Here is an 18,992-nt window from a genome sequence, read left to right as displayed (position 1 = left end):
AAGTGGACTGATTCATCTACTCATCACGAGGAACACTGCCTTGATCTTGTATTCACCAGATATTCAGTTTCTGAATTCATTAACACTCTTTTCCCTCTCTCAGGTCACAATCTTATCACCTGCAATTTCTCCTCCATTAATTCAAACTCAATGTCACTGAAGTCCTCCAATCCTCTTCAAACTAGAGATGTGCCCGGAAATTTTTCGGGTTTTGTGTTTTGGCTTTGCTTTCGGTTCCGCCGCCGTGTTTTGGATTCGGACGCGTTTTGGCAAAACCTCCCTGAAAATGTTTTGTCGGATTCGGGTGTGTTTTGGATTCGGGTGTTTTTTTTCAAAAACCCCTCAAAAACAGCTTAAATCATAGAATTGGGGTGGGGGGGGGGATTTTGATCCTATAGTATTATTAACCTCAATAACCACAATTTCCACTCATTTCCAGTCTATTCTGAACACCTCACAATATAATTTTTAGTTCTAAAATTTGCACCAAGGTCGCTGGATGACTAAGCTAAGCGACCCAAGTGGCCGGCACAAACACCTGGCCCATCTAGGAGTGGCACTGCAGTGTCAGACAGGATGGCACTTAAAACAATTGGCCCCAAACAGCACATGATGCAAAGAAAAGAGAAAAAGAGGTGCACTGTGGTCGCTGGATGCCAATTCTAAGCGACACACACACCTCAATATCACAGGAATTATTTGTTCTAATCAATGGTATTATTGGTCCAAATCACTGGAAGAGAAATGACAAAATCACTGGAATTATTCGTTCTAATCAGTGGTATTATTGGTCCAAATCACTGTAAGAAAATGACAAAATCACTGGAATTATTAGTTCGAATCAGTGGTATTATTGGTCCAAATCACTGGAAGAAAATTACAAAATCACTGGAATTATTTGTTCTAATCAATGGTATTATTGGTCCAAATCATTGGAAGAAAATGACAAAATCACTGGAATTATTTGGCAAGATCACTGTAATTAATAATTATAAATCACTGATATTGATTGGTAAAATCTCGCTATCGCCTGCCTAGTGAAGTGGAATCTAGATGGGATTTTGTACCGGGGACACAATAACTTCATCAATTGTCTAAGTCCCACTGCACTAATGGCGGAAAACGGGCACACGTCTAACAGTGCACTGATTATACTGAGAACTAATTATACTGATCACTGATGATACTACGGAGAACTGACACTGAGCAGCGAGAACAGCACTGGACTATTGTACTGTAGTATACTGGTCACCACAATGCAGCACTGACACTGAGCACAGATATTAAGCACTGCTCAGAATACTAGAAGTGACACAGAGCTGCAAGATACAGCAATGGCCTACTGTACTGTACTACTATATACTGGTGGTCACCACAATGCTGCACTGTACTACTATATGCTGGTCACAACAATGCAGCAGATATTGAGCACTGATCAGGATACTAGAAGTGACACAGAGCTGCAAGATACAGCAATGGCCTACTGTACTGTACTATATGTATACTGCTGGTCACCAAAATGCTGCACTGTCCTACTATATACTGCTCACAATAATGCAGCACAGATATGGATAGTATACTTGACACAGAGCTGCAAGATACAGCAATGGCCTACTGTACTGTACTACTATAATTATATACTGGTGGTCCCCACAATGCAGCACACTGAGCACAGATATTTGCAGCACACTGAGCACAGATATGGAGCGTTTTCAGGCAGAGAACATAGATATTTGCAGCACACTATCTTCAAGCACATAGTAATATTAATGCTATTCATTTTCAAGAGCTTTCTATCTCTCTGCAACTTCTGCTCTCACCAATTTCTACATTCACTTCTCCTAAAACTGCTGTATCGCACCTTAACCAGACTCAAGAAATAGCCCTTGATTAAATGGCTCCAGCTACCCATCACACTCCTTGTAGACCTAGACGTCAACTGTGCCAGTCTAAATTTACAAGACTCCTACAAAAACTCACTTGAAGTAGAATGTCAGTGGTTTAAATATCATACTCCAAGAGACTTTCTCACATATAAGACCATCTACCACTCTTATCATAATGCTCTGGACACTGCCAAGCAAACATATTTCCAAACTCTCATCTCTGCTCAAGCCTCTAACCCCAAGCAACTTTTTTTAATACATTTAAATCACTTCTTATCCCTCCCTCACCCAACCCACCAGCCACTATCAGTGCACAAGATCTTGCTTCCCACTTCAAGGGCAAGATAAGATCCAAAATCATATGGTATGCTCTTCCTCAGCCACTTGCCTGCTCAATTCTCTACCTGAACCCTCTGGCACCTTCTCTGCATTGTTCCCAGAAATAAAGAGGAAGTATCAGCACTCTTCTCATCTTCCTACTCTACTACCTCTCCTCTTGATCCTTTACCCTCACAAATCATTAAAGATCTGTTTCCTGTGTCCGTCCATCCCAATCTTAACTAAAATCTGTAGTTTCTCTCTCTTACTGGTATTTTTCCATCGCTGTTTAAGCATGCAGTGATTGCTCCCATTCTGGAAAAACAAAATTTTGACTCTTTCTCAAACTACCATCTCATTTCTCAGCTCTCTGCTAAGTGTAAAGGCCATTACTCACTTCTTATTCTTCTAGATCACAGGTTCTCAAACTCGGTCCTCAGGACCCTACACAGTTCATGTTTTGCAGGTCCTTTCAAAATGTGTCAGTGAGTAATTATTACACCTGTGCACCTGCTGGGTTTCCTGCAAAACATGCACTGTGTGGGACCGTGTTTGAGAACCTGTGTTCTAGATCTCTCTACTGCATTTGACACTGTTGACCACTCTCTTCTCATACACACATAACATTCCATAGGTCTTCAGGACACAGCCCTTTCTTGGTTCTCATCCTATCTATCTGCTCTTTCAATGTCCGCTTCTCTCTATTAGTTTGCTCAGTCTTAGGTCCCCTGCTTTTCTCTATCTATACCACATCTCTTAGCAAACTAATCAGCTCTTTTGGATTTCAGTATCAACTGTACATGGTTGATACCCAAATCTACCTACCCTCCCCGGATTTGTCGACATCTGTATTAGTCTGTGTCACTGAATGCCTTTCTGCCGTTTCATCTTAGATATCATCTCACCACCTAAAACGTGATATTTCTAAAACAGAATTAATTATATTTCCACTGATCGATAGTAGTTACCAACCTGGTATCTCGATCACTGTTGAGAACTCGATAATCAACCCTGCCACACAAGCTCGCTGCCTAGGTGTCATCCTTAACTCTGAACTGTCCTTTGTTCCCCACATTCAGTCTGTCTCTAAATTATGTTACATGCATCTAAAAAACATATCCAAAATATGACCATATCTTATACAAGAAACAGCAAAAACTCTATGCACTCATTGTCTCCCGTATTGATTATTCCAATTGTCTCCTCACTGTTATTAATACATAATTAATTGCCACTTCCTCAAAACAGGTCCAAGCCCCACACTGCAATATCTGCTATGTTGCACAAATAAAGCATTAATATGGACTGAGCTACATTTTCCTGGGACAGTCCTGTTTTTTGATGGACAGTTCTGAGACTGACAGGATTAGTTGGAGAAATTTCCAGTGACTGTGGGTTCTATGTACTAGCATTGGAGAGAGATAAAGTGTATGTATATTAAGTACTAACCAACCTGCTCCTAAATTTTTTTTTAAGCACAGGAGCTGATTGGCTGGTATGCTGCTGTGTGCTGGACTGACTCTTTCCCCTGCCCAGCACACAGCAGGACCAGTAGCGGTTCTTGCTACAGGCACACGAGATTTTTGCCTGGGGCGCCGCCTTCCGGAGGGCGCCGCCGCCATAGCAAGATCTGCTACTGGTGGTGCCCCTGGTGCTGTGCTGTCACAGCTGTGCGGTGTGCAATGCTCCACACGGTTTTGTCGGACCTGCACATAGACACTAGGGGTCATAATTGACCTCTGGTGTCTATGCTGTGCTATGGGAGAGACGTCATGACGTCCCTCCCATAGATCAGAGGAGCGGCGCCGGCGGCCAGAGATGGAGGTAAGCAGTGGTCGGGAATCAGGAGCGGGGATGGTGAGTATTAATTAATTATTTTTTTATTTTTTTTGTAAGCGGCACAAACAGGGGCACAACTCTACAGGGGACCCAAATGGGGGCACAACTCTACAGGGGGCACAAACGGGGGCACAAATCTACAGGGAGCACAAACGGGGCACAACTCTGCAGGGGGCATCCCTGACCACGCCCCTTTATGAAGACACACCCCTATTTTCGGCCAGGGCGCCACAAGGGCTAGAACCGGCCCTGAGCAGGACATGCCGTGCATTGGGCTGGGACTAGAGGCTGCTGCCGCAACAGTCAGTCCCATCTCTCAATGGGGAAGGGAGGAGGCAGTGGGACCCCTGCCAGACCCGGGTAAAGAGTACCCCCCCTCTCTGCACCACTGCACGTGTATATCAATTGTGGCAAAGTGCAGTATGCCAACATATTGTAATTATGGGTTGTCATAAGTGCAAGATTTGCTGTTGAGGTCAGATGCAGAAAGGCAGCACTGGAACCTTCTCCTTCACACGTCTACTAAGAGTTATTACATACGTTCCAACACCTTCCTGGCACATTGTGCATATATATACGTTTTTCTTTCAGAGCGAGCTGCTCTCTTACCTGATGACCACATCATATTTATTAATGATTTCACCCAGCGAGCTGTTTTTGAGCCGATGTCCATTGCCAACTACAACACACCGTCTGCACTGCAACCTTAACAGAGGGAAATTGCGTTGTTTCATAAATCAGCAATAATCTCACAAAGAACAAATTCCATTAAACAAAGCTGTTTAGAACTACACTGCACTTTTTACATGGCACAGATCTCAATCTGTAGCTAATGTATCCATGAAACCTGTTCCGTTTATTTTACATAAACCCCTTTCGAGACTCAGTTCAGACAGAAAACCCACAGCTTCAACCCGGATCGTACCTGGGACACAGAGCATGGGTTGAAGGCTGATGCCACCCCTTTCACACATGAGTGATGTCCCAGGTGGTTCCCAGGTCATCACCCTTCACACTTGACCTTAGTCTCCAGTGACCCGGGTCTTTAGCATTTAGTGGGTGCTTGGAGATGATGTAATCTCCATATAGTACTGTCCCTGGCCAATTTCTTTTAGGTGTGACCCGCATCATTAAGACTCAGGTCGCACATTTAAGACCAACCTTATAAGTCCAGGAAAAACCTTGGGAATAACAACCTGGTTAGACCCTTTTAGACATAAGATAGACTTGGTTTGATGCACTTTCAAATGCAAAAAGCCCGGTTTTAGGCCAATATCTGAAAGGGGTATCAGACTTAAGCATAAGGTTTTTGCGTGTGAATGCACAACAACTAAGGTCCATCTTATGTCTGAAAGGGTCTAACCAGGTTGAGAGGAGAGTCCCGGGTCCATGACCCTACTTGCTATCAGGGTTTTTTACTGAAACTTGAAACCTGAGTAGACGACTGGCTTAGGTCTAAAAGGAGCAATTGATTGTCCTGGACAGTAGCACTTGGAGATGACATCATCACCAAGCGCCCACTGAATTCCGGAAGACCCGGGTCAATGGAGGACCTGGGTCCAGTGTGAAAGATGATGACCAAGGGATAAACCTGATCATCATCCATGTATAACAGGGGTAACCCTGGCTTCAATCCATGCTCTGTTCTGAGTCTGAGCCAGGTTGAAGCCGGGTAATTAACGTCTGAAACGGGTTATAGTGGCAATAATCCAGACAGCCTGAACCATGTAGAGGCAGAACTCATTAGTTACCACTAGATGGCAAACTAATTTCGTAGTTAGACTTTCTTTTTTTGAACAAAATAATGGACTGGTTTGTTTGGGCTTAATGTAAGATCTAGATATTCAACAAGCTGGGTACACACTATACACTTATTGTGCCGATCAGTCGAAAAATTTCTGATCGACTTGATAATTGTATAATGTGCTCACAGGAGTGTTAGCAGAAAAATGGTCCAATAATGGAGGGGTCAATATTTTATGTCCATTGCGATGCTCACCCTCCCAATCCACTTTAGCGTATGCAGGATACAGACTGGTCGGATAATCTCTCAGAGGGTTGGAGTGTTTATTTGATCTGCAGAGTTGATCTTCTGTGGTTTACCTAGCTTTACACCCGGTCTTCACATACAGGGCAGTGTAGGTGATGGGCAATGGGTATATGAACTTTGACTATCGCATACCTCCCAACTGTTCCGATTTTTGCGGGACAGTCCTGTTTCTTTGGGACTGTCCCACTGTCTCACCTGTGGGCCACAGTGCCCTGCAGTGGGCGCGCAGTTGGGAGTCTCCCTATCACTAGCAGCTCTGCGGTGAATAGCTTCTATTCACGGGTGACAGAGTTACTGGGGGCATGCCAGCAGCTAATAGAGTGTTGGGCATACCCCCACAGTGATGGAAATCAGGGTCGTTGTTCACGATCACAGCATTGCCACATGGCCACACCCCTTTTGCATAGGCTACGCCCACTTTTTGGAAGCTGTCAGTTTCGGCACGCGTGATATCCCGCTTCCATGTTTCACAATGTTATCACAAAATACTGATTTATGGATATCTGAGAGGTATTATAGATGATAAACAGTGTAAGCCAATAACTTTCAAGAGATGCGCCTTCTTCTGAATAACACAGAAAAAAAATCTATAAACAATAGTGTGCCTGATATTCTTACCAATCTCTCGGTGGTGCTGATGCAGATGTGAATGTAAGTCGGTTTTGCAGACGGATCTTGTGCATTTTCGCACTGTGCCTGATATTCTTACTAATCTCTCGATGGTGTTGATGCAGATGTGAATGTAAGTCGGTTTTGCAGATGGATCTTGTGCATTTTCGCACTGTGCCTGATATTCTTACTAATCTCTTGGTGGTGCTGATGCAGATATGAATGTAAGTCGGTTTTGCAGATGGATCTTGTGCATTTTCACACTGTGCCTGATATTCTTACTAATCTCTCGATGGTGCTGATGCAGATGTGAATGTAAGTCGGTTTTGCAGATGGATCTTGTGCATTTTCGCACTGTGCCTGATATTCTTACTAATCTCTCGATGGTGCTGATGCAGATGTGAATGTAAGTCGGTTTTGCAGATGGATCTTGTGCATTTTCGCACTGTGCCTGATATTCTTACTAATCTCTCGATGGTGCTGATGCAGATGTGAATGTAAGTCGGTTTTGCAGATGGATCTTGTGCATTTTCGCACTGTGCCTGATATTCTTACTAATCTCTCGATGGTGCTGATGCAGATGTGAATGTAAGTCAGTTTTGCAGATGGATCTTGTGCATTTTCGCACTGTGCCTGATATTCTTACTAATCTCTCGATGGTGCTGATGCAGATGTGAATGTAAGTCAGTTTTGCAGATGGATCTTGTGCATTTTCGCACTGTACATGCCATGGAATTATTTACCCTGTAGGGAATGAAGAGCGAGTGCAAATAGCACAAGCATTTGAAAACTTCAAGACCGTGAGGATTGCATGGGCCTTGCACAATTAGCAGGTTAGCAAACAGTTAAAGAGGTCTGGAGGGTTGGATGTTAATTAGAATAATGGGAGTGTTAGGGAGGAGCTAGCAGCTATTTTGAGGGAGACAGGATTGTTCATCTGCCTCTTTCTCTCCAGAATTTCCCACCCTCCCTCCCCAAGTCACCTCTCATGTTTCCCCACCTGTTTTTCTTTTTCTTTGCCGGTTGGGGTTTGTCAACCATCTCTGTGGCAGGAAAGAACGGTTGGTTGCAGTGGCTATTGCGCCGCTGTTTGGAGGTGCGCTCTTTGCCCAATACATTGTATACTCTGGCCCTCCTTACCGGGGGGGCCTTGGGCTTGGCTGTCTGGCCGGCCCTATTGCGGCATATTGGGAAGAGAGTTGGAGACTCAGCGCTTACTGGCGTAGCCAATGAGATAAATAAAGTCATGTCATAGACATGCGTAGCGGCAATAAGTCGCAGTGTCACTGATGATCCGACATTTCTTTCTTATTTGCCACCATACTTAGTTTAAGTATTATAATTAAATAAATAACGGTTGACCGATTTTAATGGCATTTCAGTAGTCTGTGTCGTTATTTCTCTGTGTCATTATTTCTAGATAAGTTAAGTTAGTTCACATTTTGTGGTAAGGTTATTGTGTAATGATGTCATGCGGTCCGACATCGGCCGATAGAAAGTTTACTGCATATACTCTATGGCACAATCTATCTTTTTGATGTGTCTACATGGGATAAGTGTAAATCTGCAAAGTCCTAAATCAACTGTTAAGGCTACTCTATGGGAATTTTATTGTCATTATAAATGTATATAAATATAAAAAGAAATGCAATATTCAATATCAAGAATCACTGAATCAGGGATATATGAAGATAATAACTATATGCATTTATCTATGTGTATACATTAATAAACATATAAAAATATTCTTGCCATTGCTTTTCATGCCCATAATCACCTTATCAACCACGAGCGCTCTACTGACGACCTTACTGAGGTGTGATAATCTCCACTGTATGGAGGGAGGGGAGGCCTATGGTAAGAGATGAATCTTGACTCTAGAGCATAGGTTCTCAAACTCGGTCCTCAGGACCCCACGCAGTGCATGTTTTGCAGGTAACTCAGCAGGTGCACAGGTGAATTAATGACTCACTGACACATTTTTAAAGGTCCACAGGTGGAGTTAATTATTTCACTTGTCATTCTGTGAGGAGACCTGCAAAATATGCACTGTGTGGGGGTCCTGGGGACCGAGTTTGAGAACCTGTGCTCTAGAGGAAGGTTTCTGAATGGGAAACTTGTACTGTGATGTTCTCATACCTCTCTATTTCCTGTGGTACATGATATTGGCTTGTGAGAGACAGAATTTTCATCAGCAGTTCCTCTGTAGGAGAGAGAGAGAGAGAGACAGAGAGAGAGAGAGAGAGGGGGAGAGAGAGAGAGAGAGAGAGAGAGTCATCATTACATGGATAAAGGTAGCTGGTATCTGTCAGGATGCTACAGTATGTCCTGTCTGCTAAAGGTAGATGTGTTGCTGTCAGAGATATTTTAGTGGTTGGATGCCAATCAAGTTACTACAGTACACTATATACCCCTTTCAGACATAAGACTCAGAATTTCCCGATTATATCAAGTTGGGAAATTTCCTGGTCAGTAGTTTCTTTTCACAAATAACCAAAACCTGCTTTCATATGAAAACGCCCTGGTTTTTAATGTACTGTATATGTGATATTGTCACGGGACTAGGATTTGTGGTTTTACAGAGGTTCTTCTGTTACAGTAGGAGTTGTGGATCTGGAGTGGAGGAACTGTGGTAGATGTATGTAAGTATTCCTCTTAGACTATGGTGATAACTGCACCAGGTAGTTTAGCTTACGGGAGAGACTGGTTGGTCTTGGTATAACACTGGACTGGTAATACTGTAAAGACTGGGTTAGACTGAATCCTGTAATGAGCTGGTACATCTGGTAATGGAAAGTCTGTGATCAGACAGGACCTAGGATAATACTGGACTGGCTGGCACCAGAATTAACTTGACCAGGCTGGAGCCGGGATTATGCGGGACTGGCTGGAAACAGGTTGGATTACTGGCAGCACAAAGAGCTACTGTAGTTACTGTTCTGGAGCCACAGACAGAACAGAACTGGGACCTGGAAGCATTGCAGGAAGCGACGTACAGTAGTTCAGGTGCAGTATACCTGTGCTGATTCTGCTTTTAAATCCACCACCTGCGAGCCATTGGTAGTGCAGGTCACATGACGGATTGGTGCTTTGCCATTGGTCGAACTAGTCAGCTGATCCGTGGAAGATGGCAGTGCCCATGGACCAGAGCTGGCAATGTGGGTGAAAATGTGGTTGAAAAGCATTTATCACATCCGCATTATAAATGCAGATTGTGATAAATATGTCCCTTAGGGAGGCCACTGAACATCTTTAGCCAGATGGCCACAGAGGATGCTTCTGCACATGCACTGTGCTATCTTGTCACTGTGTTTGAGTAACACATTTCTACATGGACATGTACATAGTATCGGGGGAGAGTTCCTCATTTACCAAGATACTGCTGTACTTGCATGGTCAGATAGTCCCCTGCACATTGCCGCTATATTCTGCTGTTACTGCTTGTTACAGAGCACTGTTGTACCTCCGAATACCTCAATAAACCTGCAATCCTGGTTAATGAACACTGGGGCAGATGTATTAATCCTGGAGAAGGGATAAAGTAGTGATAAATCAGTGATAAGCGCAAGGTGATAACGCACCAGCCAATCATTAGGAATGTGAAAAATGACAGTTAGGAGCTGATTGGCTGGTGCGTTATCACCTTCCACTTATCACTGCTCTATCACTTCTTTGTCCCTTCGGCAGGCATAATACATCTGCCCCACTGTGTGTGGCCTAAGCTCCGTGAGTCCCATTCCGCTGGTGTCTATTGATAACCCCACTAGTTCTACACCAATAGCGCGTATACAGGATATTAACAGGTTATGGACCCAGGCACCCCAGACACTATAAGCATCGTAGAATACTGCATGTGAAGATAAACAGCGAGTCCTGCATTTACGTCAGCACACAGCAAATTCATGGTAGTTGCATTCAACATAACCTTCATCAGACTCAATGGTTAAGAAAACGTCAACACATGGAAGTTTGCAGTGGATGTGCAAGCTAAGCGTGAGAGACTATGGAAAATAATGCAAGCAATATCGCAAGAATGGGTCTTAGGTCTGCACAAACCCACGAACACCATGCTACCTGGCAGTGGTAGTTATACTACTGGAGCCTAAGACGGGTGTGGTTCATCAAATCGACAGTGTCTAGGTCGACAATGTTTAGGTCGACCACTATAGGTCGACAGTCACTAGGTCGACATGGATGGAAGGTCGACAGGGTTTCTAGGTCGACATGTGCTAGGTCGACAGGTCTAAAGGTCGACATGAGGATTTTTTTTTTTTTGGGTGTCGTTTTCTCCGTAGAGTGACCGGGATCCCAAATTAGTGCACCGCGTCCCCTCGCATGGCTCGCTTCGCTCGCCATGCTTCGGGCATGGTGCCTTCGCTCCACTACCGATTCGCTCGGCACACTTTACCGTTCCAATCGTAGTCCACGTGGATCGTTAAGTATGAAAAGATTTTAAAAAAAGAATAAAAAAAACAACAACTCATGTCGACCTTTAGACCTGTCGACCTAGCACATGTCGACCTAGAAACCCTGTCGACCTTCCATCCATGTCGACCTAGTGACTGTCGACCTATAGTGGTCGACCTAAACATTGTCGACCTAGACACTGTTGATCTTCAGACCGGATCCCGCCTAAGACACATGATTGCTTATATGACACAAAAATAAAATCAGTCTAATAACACACTAGGGACATGTGCATCTGCTATAGCAGCTAACAATTGATGACAGGCAGTAGAAGTTGTTCTGTACACAGGTGATAGCAGGTAGGGTTGGATACTACATTCAGGAGGCTATAAAACATGGCAGACTAGCTGGTAGCGCTGGTTGTGTAGCAGGTATCAGACAGCACACTGGTGAAATGGATGAGCACTGATTATAGCAGGGATAACTGGAGAAGGATCCTGCTGCTGAGTTGTTAAGCGCTGAACACAGGACAGATTGTAGTAGAGAGATGAGGAAGCACTCTGCAGCACACCAAGAACAAACTGTAACAAATTAGCAGTATGCGCAGAAGTCAGAACAGCTTCTGACAAAGGGAACCGCAGTACCTTAAAGTCAGATTGTTCTGACAATGAGCAGGTACCAAGGAATAGTTTAAATAGGGTGATCTGCCTCAGGATTGGACACTTGAGTCATGTGAGAAGTAGTCACTGTGAACAGCTGCAATCATGTCAGCTGACCTCAGGCTGTGCATCGGACCGCAGTAACAGGAACACCCTAAGGTAACTGTACAGTGGAAACATGCCAGCCAGTAAATTGGCCGGGTGTGGTAAGAGGGTCAGCACATGACATGTGGATAGCTCTGCAGATAGCACATGAGGATAAAGGTCTCATGTGGATAAATATGAGGTGAATATTGTACAATGACAAATTGAGCAAATGTTCAAGTATGAGTGACTTTATTGATAACATAATGTCCATATCTAAGAAATTAGCATCTGTAGGAGCCCAAGTCGATGATGAGGAGATGACTAAGGCAATGCTTCAAAAGCTAATATTTGATTTCCAATTGGCAGCTTTAGAATTCAACATGGCTAACCTATCAACTCGGGGCCTGATTCATAGATGGACATTTTTGCACAGCAGCTGTATTTTTGGATTCAGCTGCTGTGCACAAAATTCTAATGCCGCAGGAGGCATCTGCTCCTGCCAGCATCTCAGATCTGATTTCTGCGTCCAGAGATGCAGGTTCAGGTCAACAAAACCTTAGTGACCTGACATTGTCACTGCGTCCACTTCTAACTCAGGCCCACTATGTTCTTTTGCTAAAGCCACATCTCAGTCTTACCGCTGCCTCTTGTGCCAAATGGCAAACCGTACATGGACTCATTCTTCACCCAGAAATAGTCACTGGGTTGCAGGAAGACTGGATGATTCCTGGAGTAGCTGGAAACGAAAAGGAACTAGTTAGTGTTGTACAAATGTGTGTTATAGGAAAACAGCTTGAATAAATGTTTTCAGGAAATTCAATTCAACATGGCGGACACCTTGTGCAATTGCGGCACATCTCGTCCTTCCATATCAACTGTTTTGTCTTGCACCCAATAGAAGTACACAGAAAAACTTGCAAAGTCAGTGGTACTATAACTGGCCAATAGGGATCAGTATGATTTGCCGGCGCACGGAATCCTGGCAGTTGTAATACTGACGCCGGGATCCCGATGTTTGAGAAGTTGACAGGGGTGAGTAAGGGGTGTTGACCCCTCTCCCCAACCCCCTAACCCTCCCTACCCGCAGCCTAACCCTAACCTCCTCCCTTGTTGCCTTACCCTAACCACCCCCTGTAGTTGCTTAAACCTAACCCCCTTTCCCCGCTGCCTAACCCTAGCCTAACCCTAACCCTCCGAGGGGGGTGCCTAACCCTAACTTCCCGGGGCGCAGCCTAACCCTAACCCCCTGGGACGCAGCCTAACTCTAACCCTACCCACCGCAGCCTAAACCTAACCTCCCTTCCCCAGCGGTTTACCTGACTTGCGGCGCGGTGTGTCCATGTTCAGGATCCCGGCTGTCGATATTCCGGCGCCAGGATTTTGTACCCATTCTGGATGCCGGTGTCGGCAATTAGAATAGGGTCCGTATTCCGGCGTCGGTATTCTGACTGATGGGATACCAACAGCCAGGATCCTGACTGCACCTTAGCCGACACGCACGCAGCTGTGGCACTTTGCCAGTAATTGATTTTCCCCCTAATAAGCCAACACACAAATGGCTACAAGTGAGATCCTGACAGATTAGAATGGGCTGTCATTTACAGATGTTTCCTCATGCACCTTTGCTGTAGGCATGCCCAATATCCCTGCTTGGTGCACCATGCACCTTTGCTGTAGGCATGCCCAATATCCCTGCTTGGTGGCTTGGTGCACCATGCACCTTTGCTGTAGGCATGCCCTATATCCCTGCTTGGTGCACCATGCACCTTTGCTGTAGGCATGCCCAATATCCCTGCTTGGTGCACCATGGACCTTGCAACTTAACTGTTCTTAAAATTGTTATCTTAGTCTCACCTTTAAAACATCTAAAAGCAACAAAACTACATTGCTAGTGTACACTGACTACTGGGCCTCGCAGTACTTGTACATCTCTGAGCGACTACCGATGTGTCCATTACTGCTGCGTATACCTGTAGCAGGGTGTCCCGGTGATGCCTCATGGCATAGCATAGCTTACCGCAGACTCCTGCAGCCGATGACTCCCCCATTAAAAACAACGGGTAGCGGGAGCCTTTCGTATGCATGCACCCCACTACCACACAGTGCCTAATGCTAGCTGTGCCACACTGCGTATGCATCAGCGGCAACCGCATAAAGGGGCAGTAATAACTCTGTGTAAACTGGTTCCGACATGAACAGCCGCTGCTGTTTCTCCCACCATGTTTCATTATGCTTAATCTGATACTATGTACATGTGTCATACCAATTCCTCTGAGTAGCAACCTAGCATCCCTGGTACATTGTGAGTGGCATTGTATGCTACTATGATGCAGCGTCTGTAAAACCCAATACACTGCGCTTCCAATGGCTTAGTGGCTGGAAAGCGCAAAGCATCTCACACCATATGGCGAAAAGTTTCTAGGTGTATGAGCAGGGGCTAAACCAGAACTTTGTGGGACCCATAAAGTCCCTACTTTGGGACTGCACAGTGCTAGTGCAAGTGTGGGGGGATTGTATATTAGATTGTGTATATCACATTTAAACCAGTGGTGTATATTAAATTTAAACTAATGGTTTAATTATCCCTGGGTGCACATAGAAGATAAACGCTATCATTTATTTTGTCACATGCAAGAACAGCAGCAGCCTCTGTATTACTTACACACTGTGTCAGGACTCAGGAGGGCTCTCTTTGCAGTACCAAATACTGGTGTGTCAATGGTATATTTATCCCTCACTGATTTAATACACTCTTATTGAATATAGCTCTCTTCATGAGAAAAAGGATTTTGTATACTGTATTTTGTGTTTTTTACATGATAGAAATAATAAAAGCTAAGTTTTAACGAATATATGTTGAGTCGTCTAGGTGATTCATCGCGCCCTATGGGCGCTCTTCACACCGCCACAAGGGGTTACGCCCCCTTAACCCCTGCACGTCCTTTAAGCGGGCAATATTTGTATTATATGGAATGTTACCTTCAAGCATAATGTTGTTATTGGTTAAATATTTTATGGCCAAAGGGCGTGCAAGTGTCAAGGGGGGCGTAGGCCCTTGTGCCGGCGTGAAGAGCGGATGCAGGGCACGATGAATGACCTAGTGTGTTAATAATATGTTATGTGTACATAATTTAGGTATAAAAACAATGTTTGGTAAATACCACATACACAATGTGTGTGTTGGGAGATTATTTCTCATATATATATATCACTATACAGCCCCTTCACCTATATAACATCACATACACAGAGTATGCACTGGGGACTTATCCCTCATAACAGTTCCAGATATGCCCCACAGTGCCAGTTATACATATGCCCCGCAGTGCCAGATAAACATATGCCCCACAATGCCAGATATACATATGCCCCCAGTGCCAGATATACATATGCCCCCAGTGCCAGATAAACATATGCCCCACAATGCCAGATATACATATGCCCCAAGTGCCAGATATACATATGCCCCCAGTGCCAGATATTCATATGCCCCTAGTGCCAGATATGCTCCACAATGCCGGTTATACATATGCCCCACCCACCCCACACCTCCCTCCCATTGCTCACCCGCTGCTGCTGTGTCAGGGTCGGGGGAAGGAGAGGAGAGCGCCGCGGCCGGAGACCAAAGTCTGAAAGCAGCACTGAGGGACGGGACCGCGCTGCGCTCTCCTCTCCTTCTCTGACACAGCAGCGGGCTGGGAAGGGGAGGAGGAGCACATCGGCGGCTTTTACAGTAATAGCCGGTAACGGTGGCTATGATGTGTGTGTGAGTGGCGGCCTGCGGGTATGGTGTACCGAGGACTAGATTCATAGCGGTACGCCGTAACCGAGCGTACCGCCACACTTGCAGGCCTGGTCTCTCCTATCCAGATCTGTGACTCTATGACTCAGAGCTCCTAGCCACGCCCAGCGTTAGCAAATGAGTCACAGCCACAGATCTGGACACATATATAGGAGATAAGAGTGCCCCCAAACAAAGCAGTCTACTTATCTCTTTCTCTCCCAGTCCCAAATGCTCTCAGAGGATAACAAGTTACACAGGACCCAGACACATCAATCTAGCCTGCTGTGTATGGGGAGGGGGAAGAAAAGCTGTGATCCCTGGGTCACTTGCAGTCCTCTCCCCTGCCTATATCTCTTCTGGTCGGAAAGTGCTTTCCTTCTGCTGCTGCACAACAGGGAGAGCCAGTTATGTCAGTGTGCTCTGGTTGGGGGCCCTCTTGACAGATGGGGGCCAGTGGTACAGTGTCTACTGTGCCCACCTTAATCTGGCTCTGCAGTACTGTGACCTACAGTTCAAATAATGCCAGATTGCAGTGCCTCTTACCATTATAACATCCTCTTATTGAGAATGTAATGTCCCAGTTCAGGCAGGACAATGGATCAGACCCAGTTGCATACAGTACCTCCCGACTTTGTGTCCAGAGCACGGCCTAGTTGCATCTGCCCGGGAAAAGGGACGTGGTCTCGCTGTAATGCTGCAATTGCGAGCCACGCCCCCATTCTCCACGGGTGGGACAGCGGGACAGTCCCTGAAAAATGGGACTGTCCCTGAAAAATGGGACTGTCCTGTGAAAATTGGGACAGTTGGGAGGCACAGATGAAGTCCTGCTCATCTATCCCTTTAGTAAGATTAATTGAGCCAGTGCTGTAATGACTTAATCCCCTGCTGTATTGTTCTCTCTGTATTGTATCACAGTTGAGAACAATAGATGAAAGGGTTTTGCTAATAAGCCTTGGTGCACCATGGCGCACCAGAGAAGGTTAGCTGAGCGAGGCTCCTTCTGTATGCAGTTTCTTGGCAGGCAAATCTGGGAAATTGGTATGCAACTTTATAACCTGGGTCCGAGCCCCCATAAGCCTCTGGGCCTCATAGCAATGACATCCCTTGCTCCCGCTATAGTTACGCCCATGTGTTTGATAACACCCCAGTATAGTCAGTGTCTCCCCCAACTTTCATAGAATCTTACCAGCCTCAGTATGCAGAGCAGAACAAATTACACCCCCTATTAAAGTATGGCAGGTTAAACAAGTAATAATTAGAGATGAGCGGGTTCGGTTTCTCTGAATCCGAACCCGCACGAACTTCATGTTTTTTTTCACGGGTCCGAGCGACTCGGATCTTCCCGCCTTGCTCGGTTAACCCGAGCGCGCCCGAACGTCATCATGACGCTGTCGGATTCTCGCGAGACTCGGATTCTATATAAGGAGCCGCGCGTCGCCGCCATTTTCACACGTGCATTGAGATTGATAGGGAGAGGACGTGGCTGGCGTCCTCTCCATTTAGATTAGAAGAGAGAGAGAGAGAGATTGACCTGATTTACTGGAGCTTAGGAGTACTGTAGAACTGTAGAGAGTGCAGAGTTTACTAGTGACTGACCACAGTGACCACCAGACAGTGCAGTTTTATTTAATATATCCGTTCTCTGCCTGAAAAAAACGATACACAGTGACTCAGTCACATACCATATCTGTGTGCACTGCTCAGCCCAGTGTGCTGCATCATCTATGTATATATCTGACTGTGCTCAGCTCACACATCTTATAATTGTGGGGGAGACTGGGGAGCACTGCAGTGCCAGTTATAGGTTATAGCAGGAGCCAGGAGAACATATTATTATTAAAATTAAACAGTGCACACTTTTGCTGCAGGAGTGCCACTGCCAGTGTGACTGACCAGTGACCTGACCACACTGACCACCAGTATAGTTAGTAGTATAGTATACTATATTGTGATTGCCTGAAAAAGTTAAACACTCGTCGTGTGACTTCACTTGTGTGGTGTTTTTTTTTTTATTCTATAAAAAACTCATTCTGCTGACAGACAGTGTCCAGCAGGTCCGTCATTATATAATATATACCTGTCCGGCTGCAGTAGTGATATATATATATTTTTTATATCATTATTTATCATCCAGTCGCAGCAGACACAGTACACGGCTGTAGCTACCTCTGTGTCGGCACTCGGCAGTCCATCCATAATTGTATACCACCTACCCGTGGTTTTTTTTTCTTTCTTCTTTATACATACATACTACTACTACATCTCTTTATCAACCAGTCTATATTAGCAGCAGACACAGTACAGTACGGTAGTCCACGGCTGTAGCTACCTCTGTGTCGGCACTGGGCAGTCCGACCATAATTGTATACCACCTACCCGTGGTTTTTTTTTCTTTCTTCTTTATACATACATACTACTACTACTACATCTCTTTATCAACCAGTCTATATTAGCAGCAGACACAGTACAGTACGGTAGTCCACGGCTGTAGCTACCTCTGTGTCGGCACTGGGCAGTCCGTCCATAATTGTATACCACCTACCCGTGGTTTTTTTTTCTTTCTTCTTTATACATACATACTACTACTACATCTCTTTATCAACCAGTCTATATTAGCAGCAGACACAGTACAGTACGGTAGTCCACGGCTGTAGCTACCTCTGTGTCGGCACTCGGCAGTCCGTCCATAATTGTATACCACCTACCCGTGGTTTTTTTTTCTTTCTTCTTTATACATACATACTACTACTACATCTCTTTATCAACCAGTCTATATTAGCAGCAGACACAGTACAGTACGGTAGTCCACGGCTGTAGCTACCTCTGTGTCAGCACTCGGCTGTCCGTCCATAATTGTATACCACCTACCCGTGGTTTTTTTTTCTTTCTTCTTTATACATACATACTACTACTACATCTCTTTATCAACCAGTCTATATTAGCAGCAGACACAGTACAGTACGGTAGTCCACGGCTGTAGCTACCTCTGTGTCGGCACTCGGCAGTCCATCCATAATTGTATACTAGTATCCATCCATCTCCATTGTTTACCTGAGGTGCCTTTTAGTTGTGCCTATTAAAATATGGAGAACAAAAATGTTGAGGTTCCAAAATTAGGGAAAGATCAAGATCCACTTCCACCTCGTGCTGAAGCTGCTGCCACTAGTCATGGCCGAGACGATGAAATGCCAGCAACGTCGTCTGCCAAGGCCGATGCCCAATGTCATAGTACAGAGCATGTCAAATCCAAAACACCAAATATCAGTAAAAAAAGGACTCCAAAACCTAAAATAAAATTGTCGGAGGAGAAGCGTAAACTTGCCAATATGCCATTTACCACACGGAGTGGCAAG

At 45.0% G+C, this 18,992-nt stretch overlaps 1 protein-coding gene across 1 annotated transcript in view; it reads right to left on the bottom strand.

Moving 5' to 3' along the window:
• The window catches only part of LOC134965392 (CMP-N-acetylneuraminate-beta-galactosamide-alpha-2,3-sialyltransferase 4-like), an 83,401-nt gene that overhangs the window by 39,379 nt on the left and 25,030 nt on the right, over positions 1-18,992 (bottom strand). The window contains exons 5-7 of the mRNA XM_063941854.1: positions 12,494-12,591; positions 8,842-8,905; positions 4,653-4,748 (exon numbers count right to left, since the gene is read on the bottom strand). Coding sequence (XP_063797924.1) covers positions 4,653-4,748; positions 8,842-8,905; positions 12,494-12,591 — 258 coding nt within the window. The remainder of the gene's footprint in view (positions 1-4,652; positions 4,749-8,841; positions 8,906-12,493; positions 12,592-18,992) is intronic.

The sequence above is a fragment of the Pseudophryne corroboree genome, chromosome 10 (assembly GCF_028390025.1).
Source record: "Pseudophryne corroboree isolate aPseCor3 chromosome 10, aPseCor3.hap2, whole genome shotgun sequence".
NCBI classification, from domain to species: Eukaryota; Metazoa; Chordata; class Amphibia; order Anura; family Myobatrachidae; genus Pseudophryne; species Pseudophryne corroboree.
The sequence above is the reverse complement of the archived record's forward strand: the minus strand, read 5'-3'. Positions and strand labels throughout refer to the sequence as shown.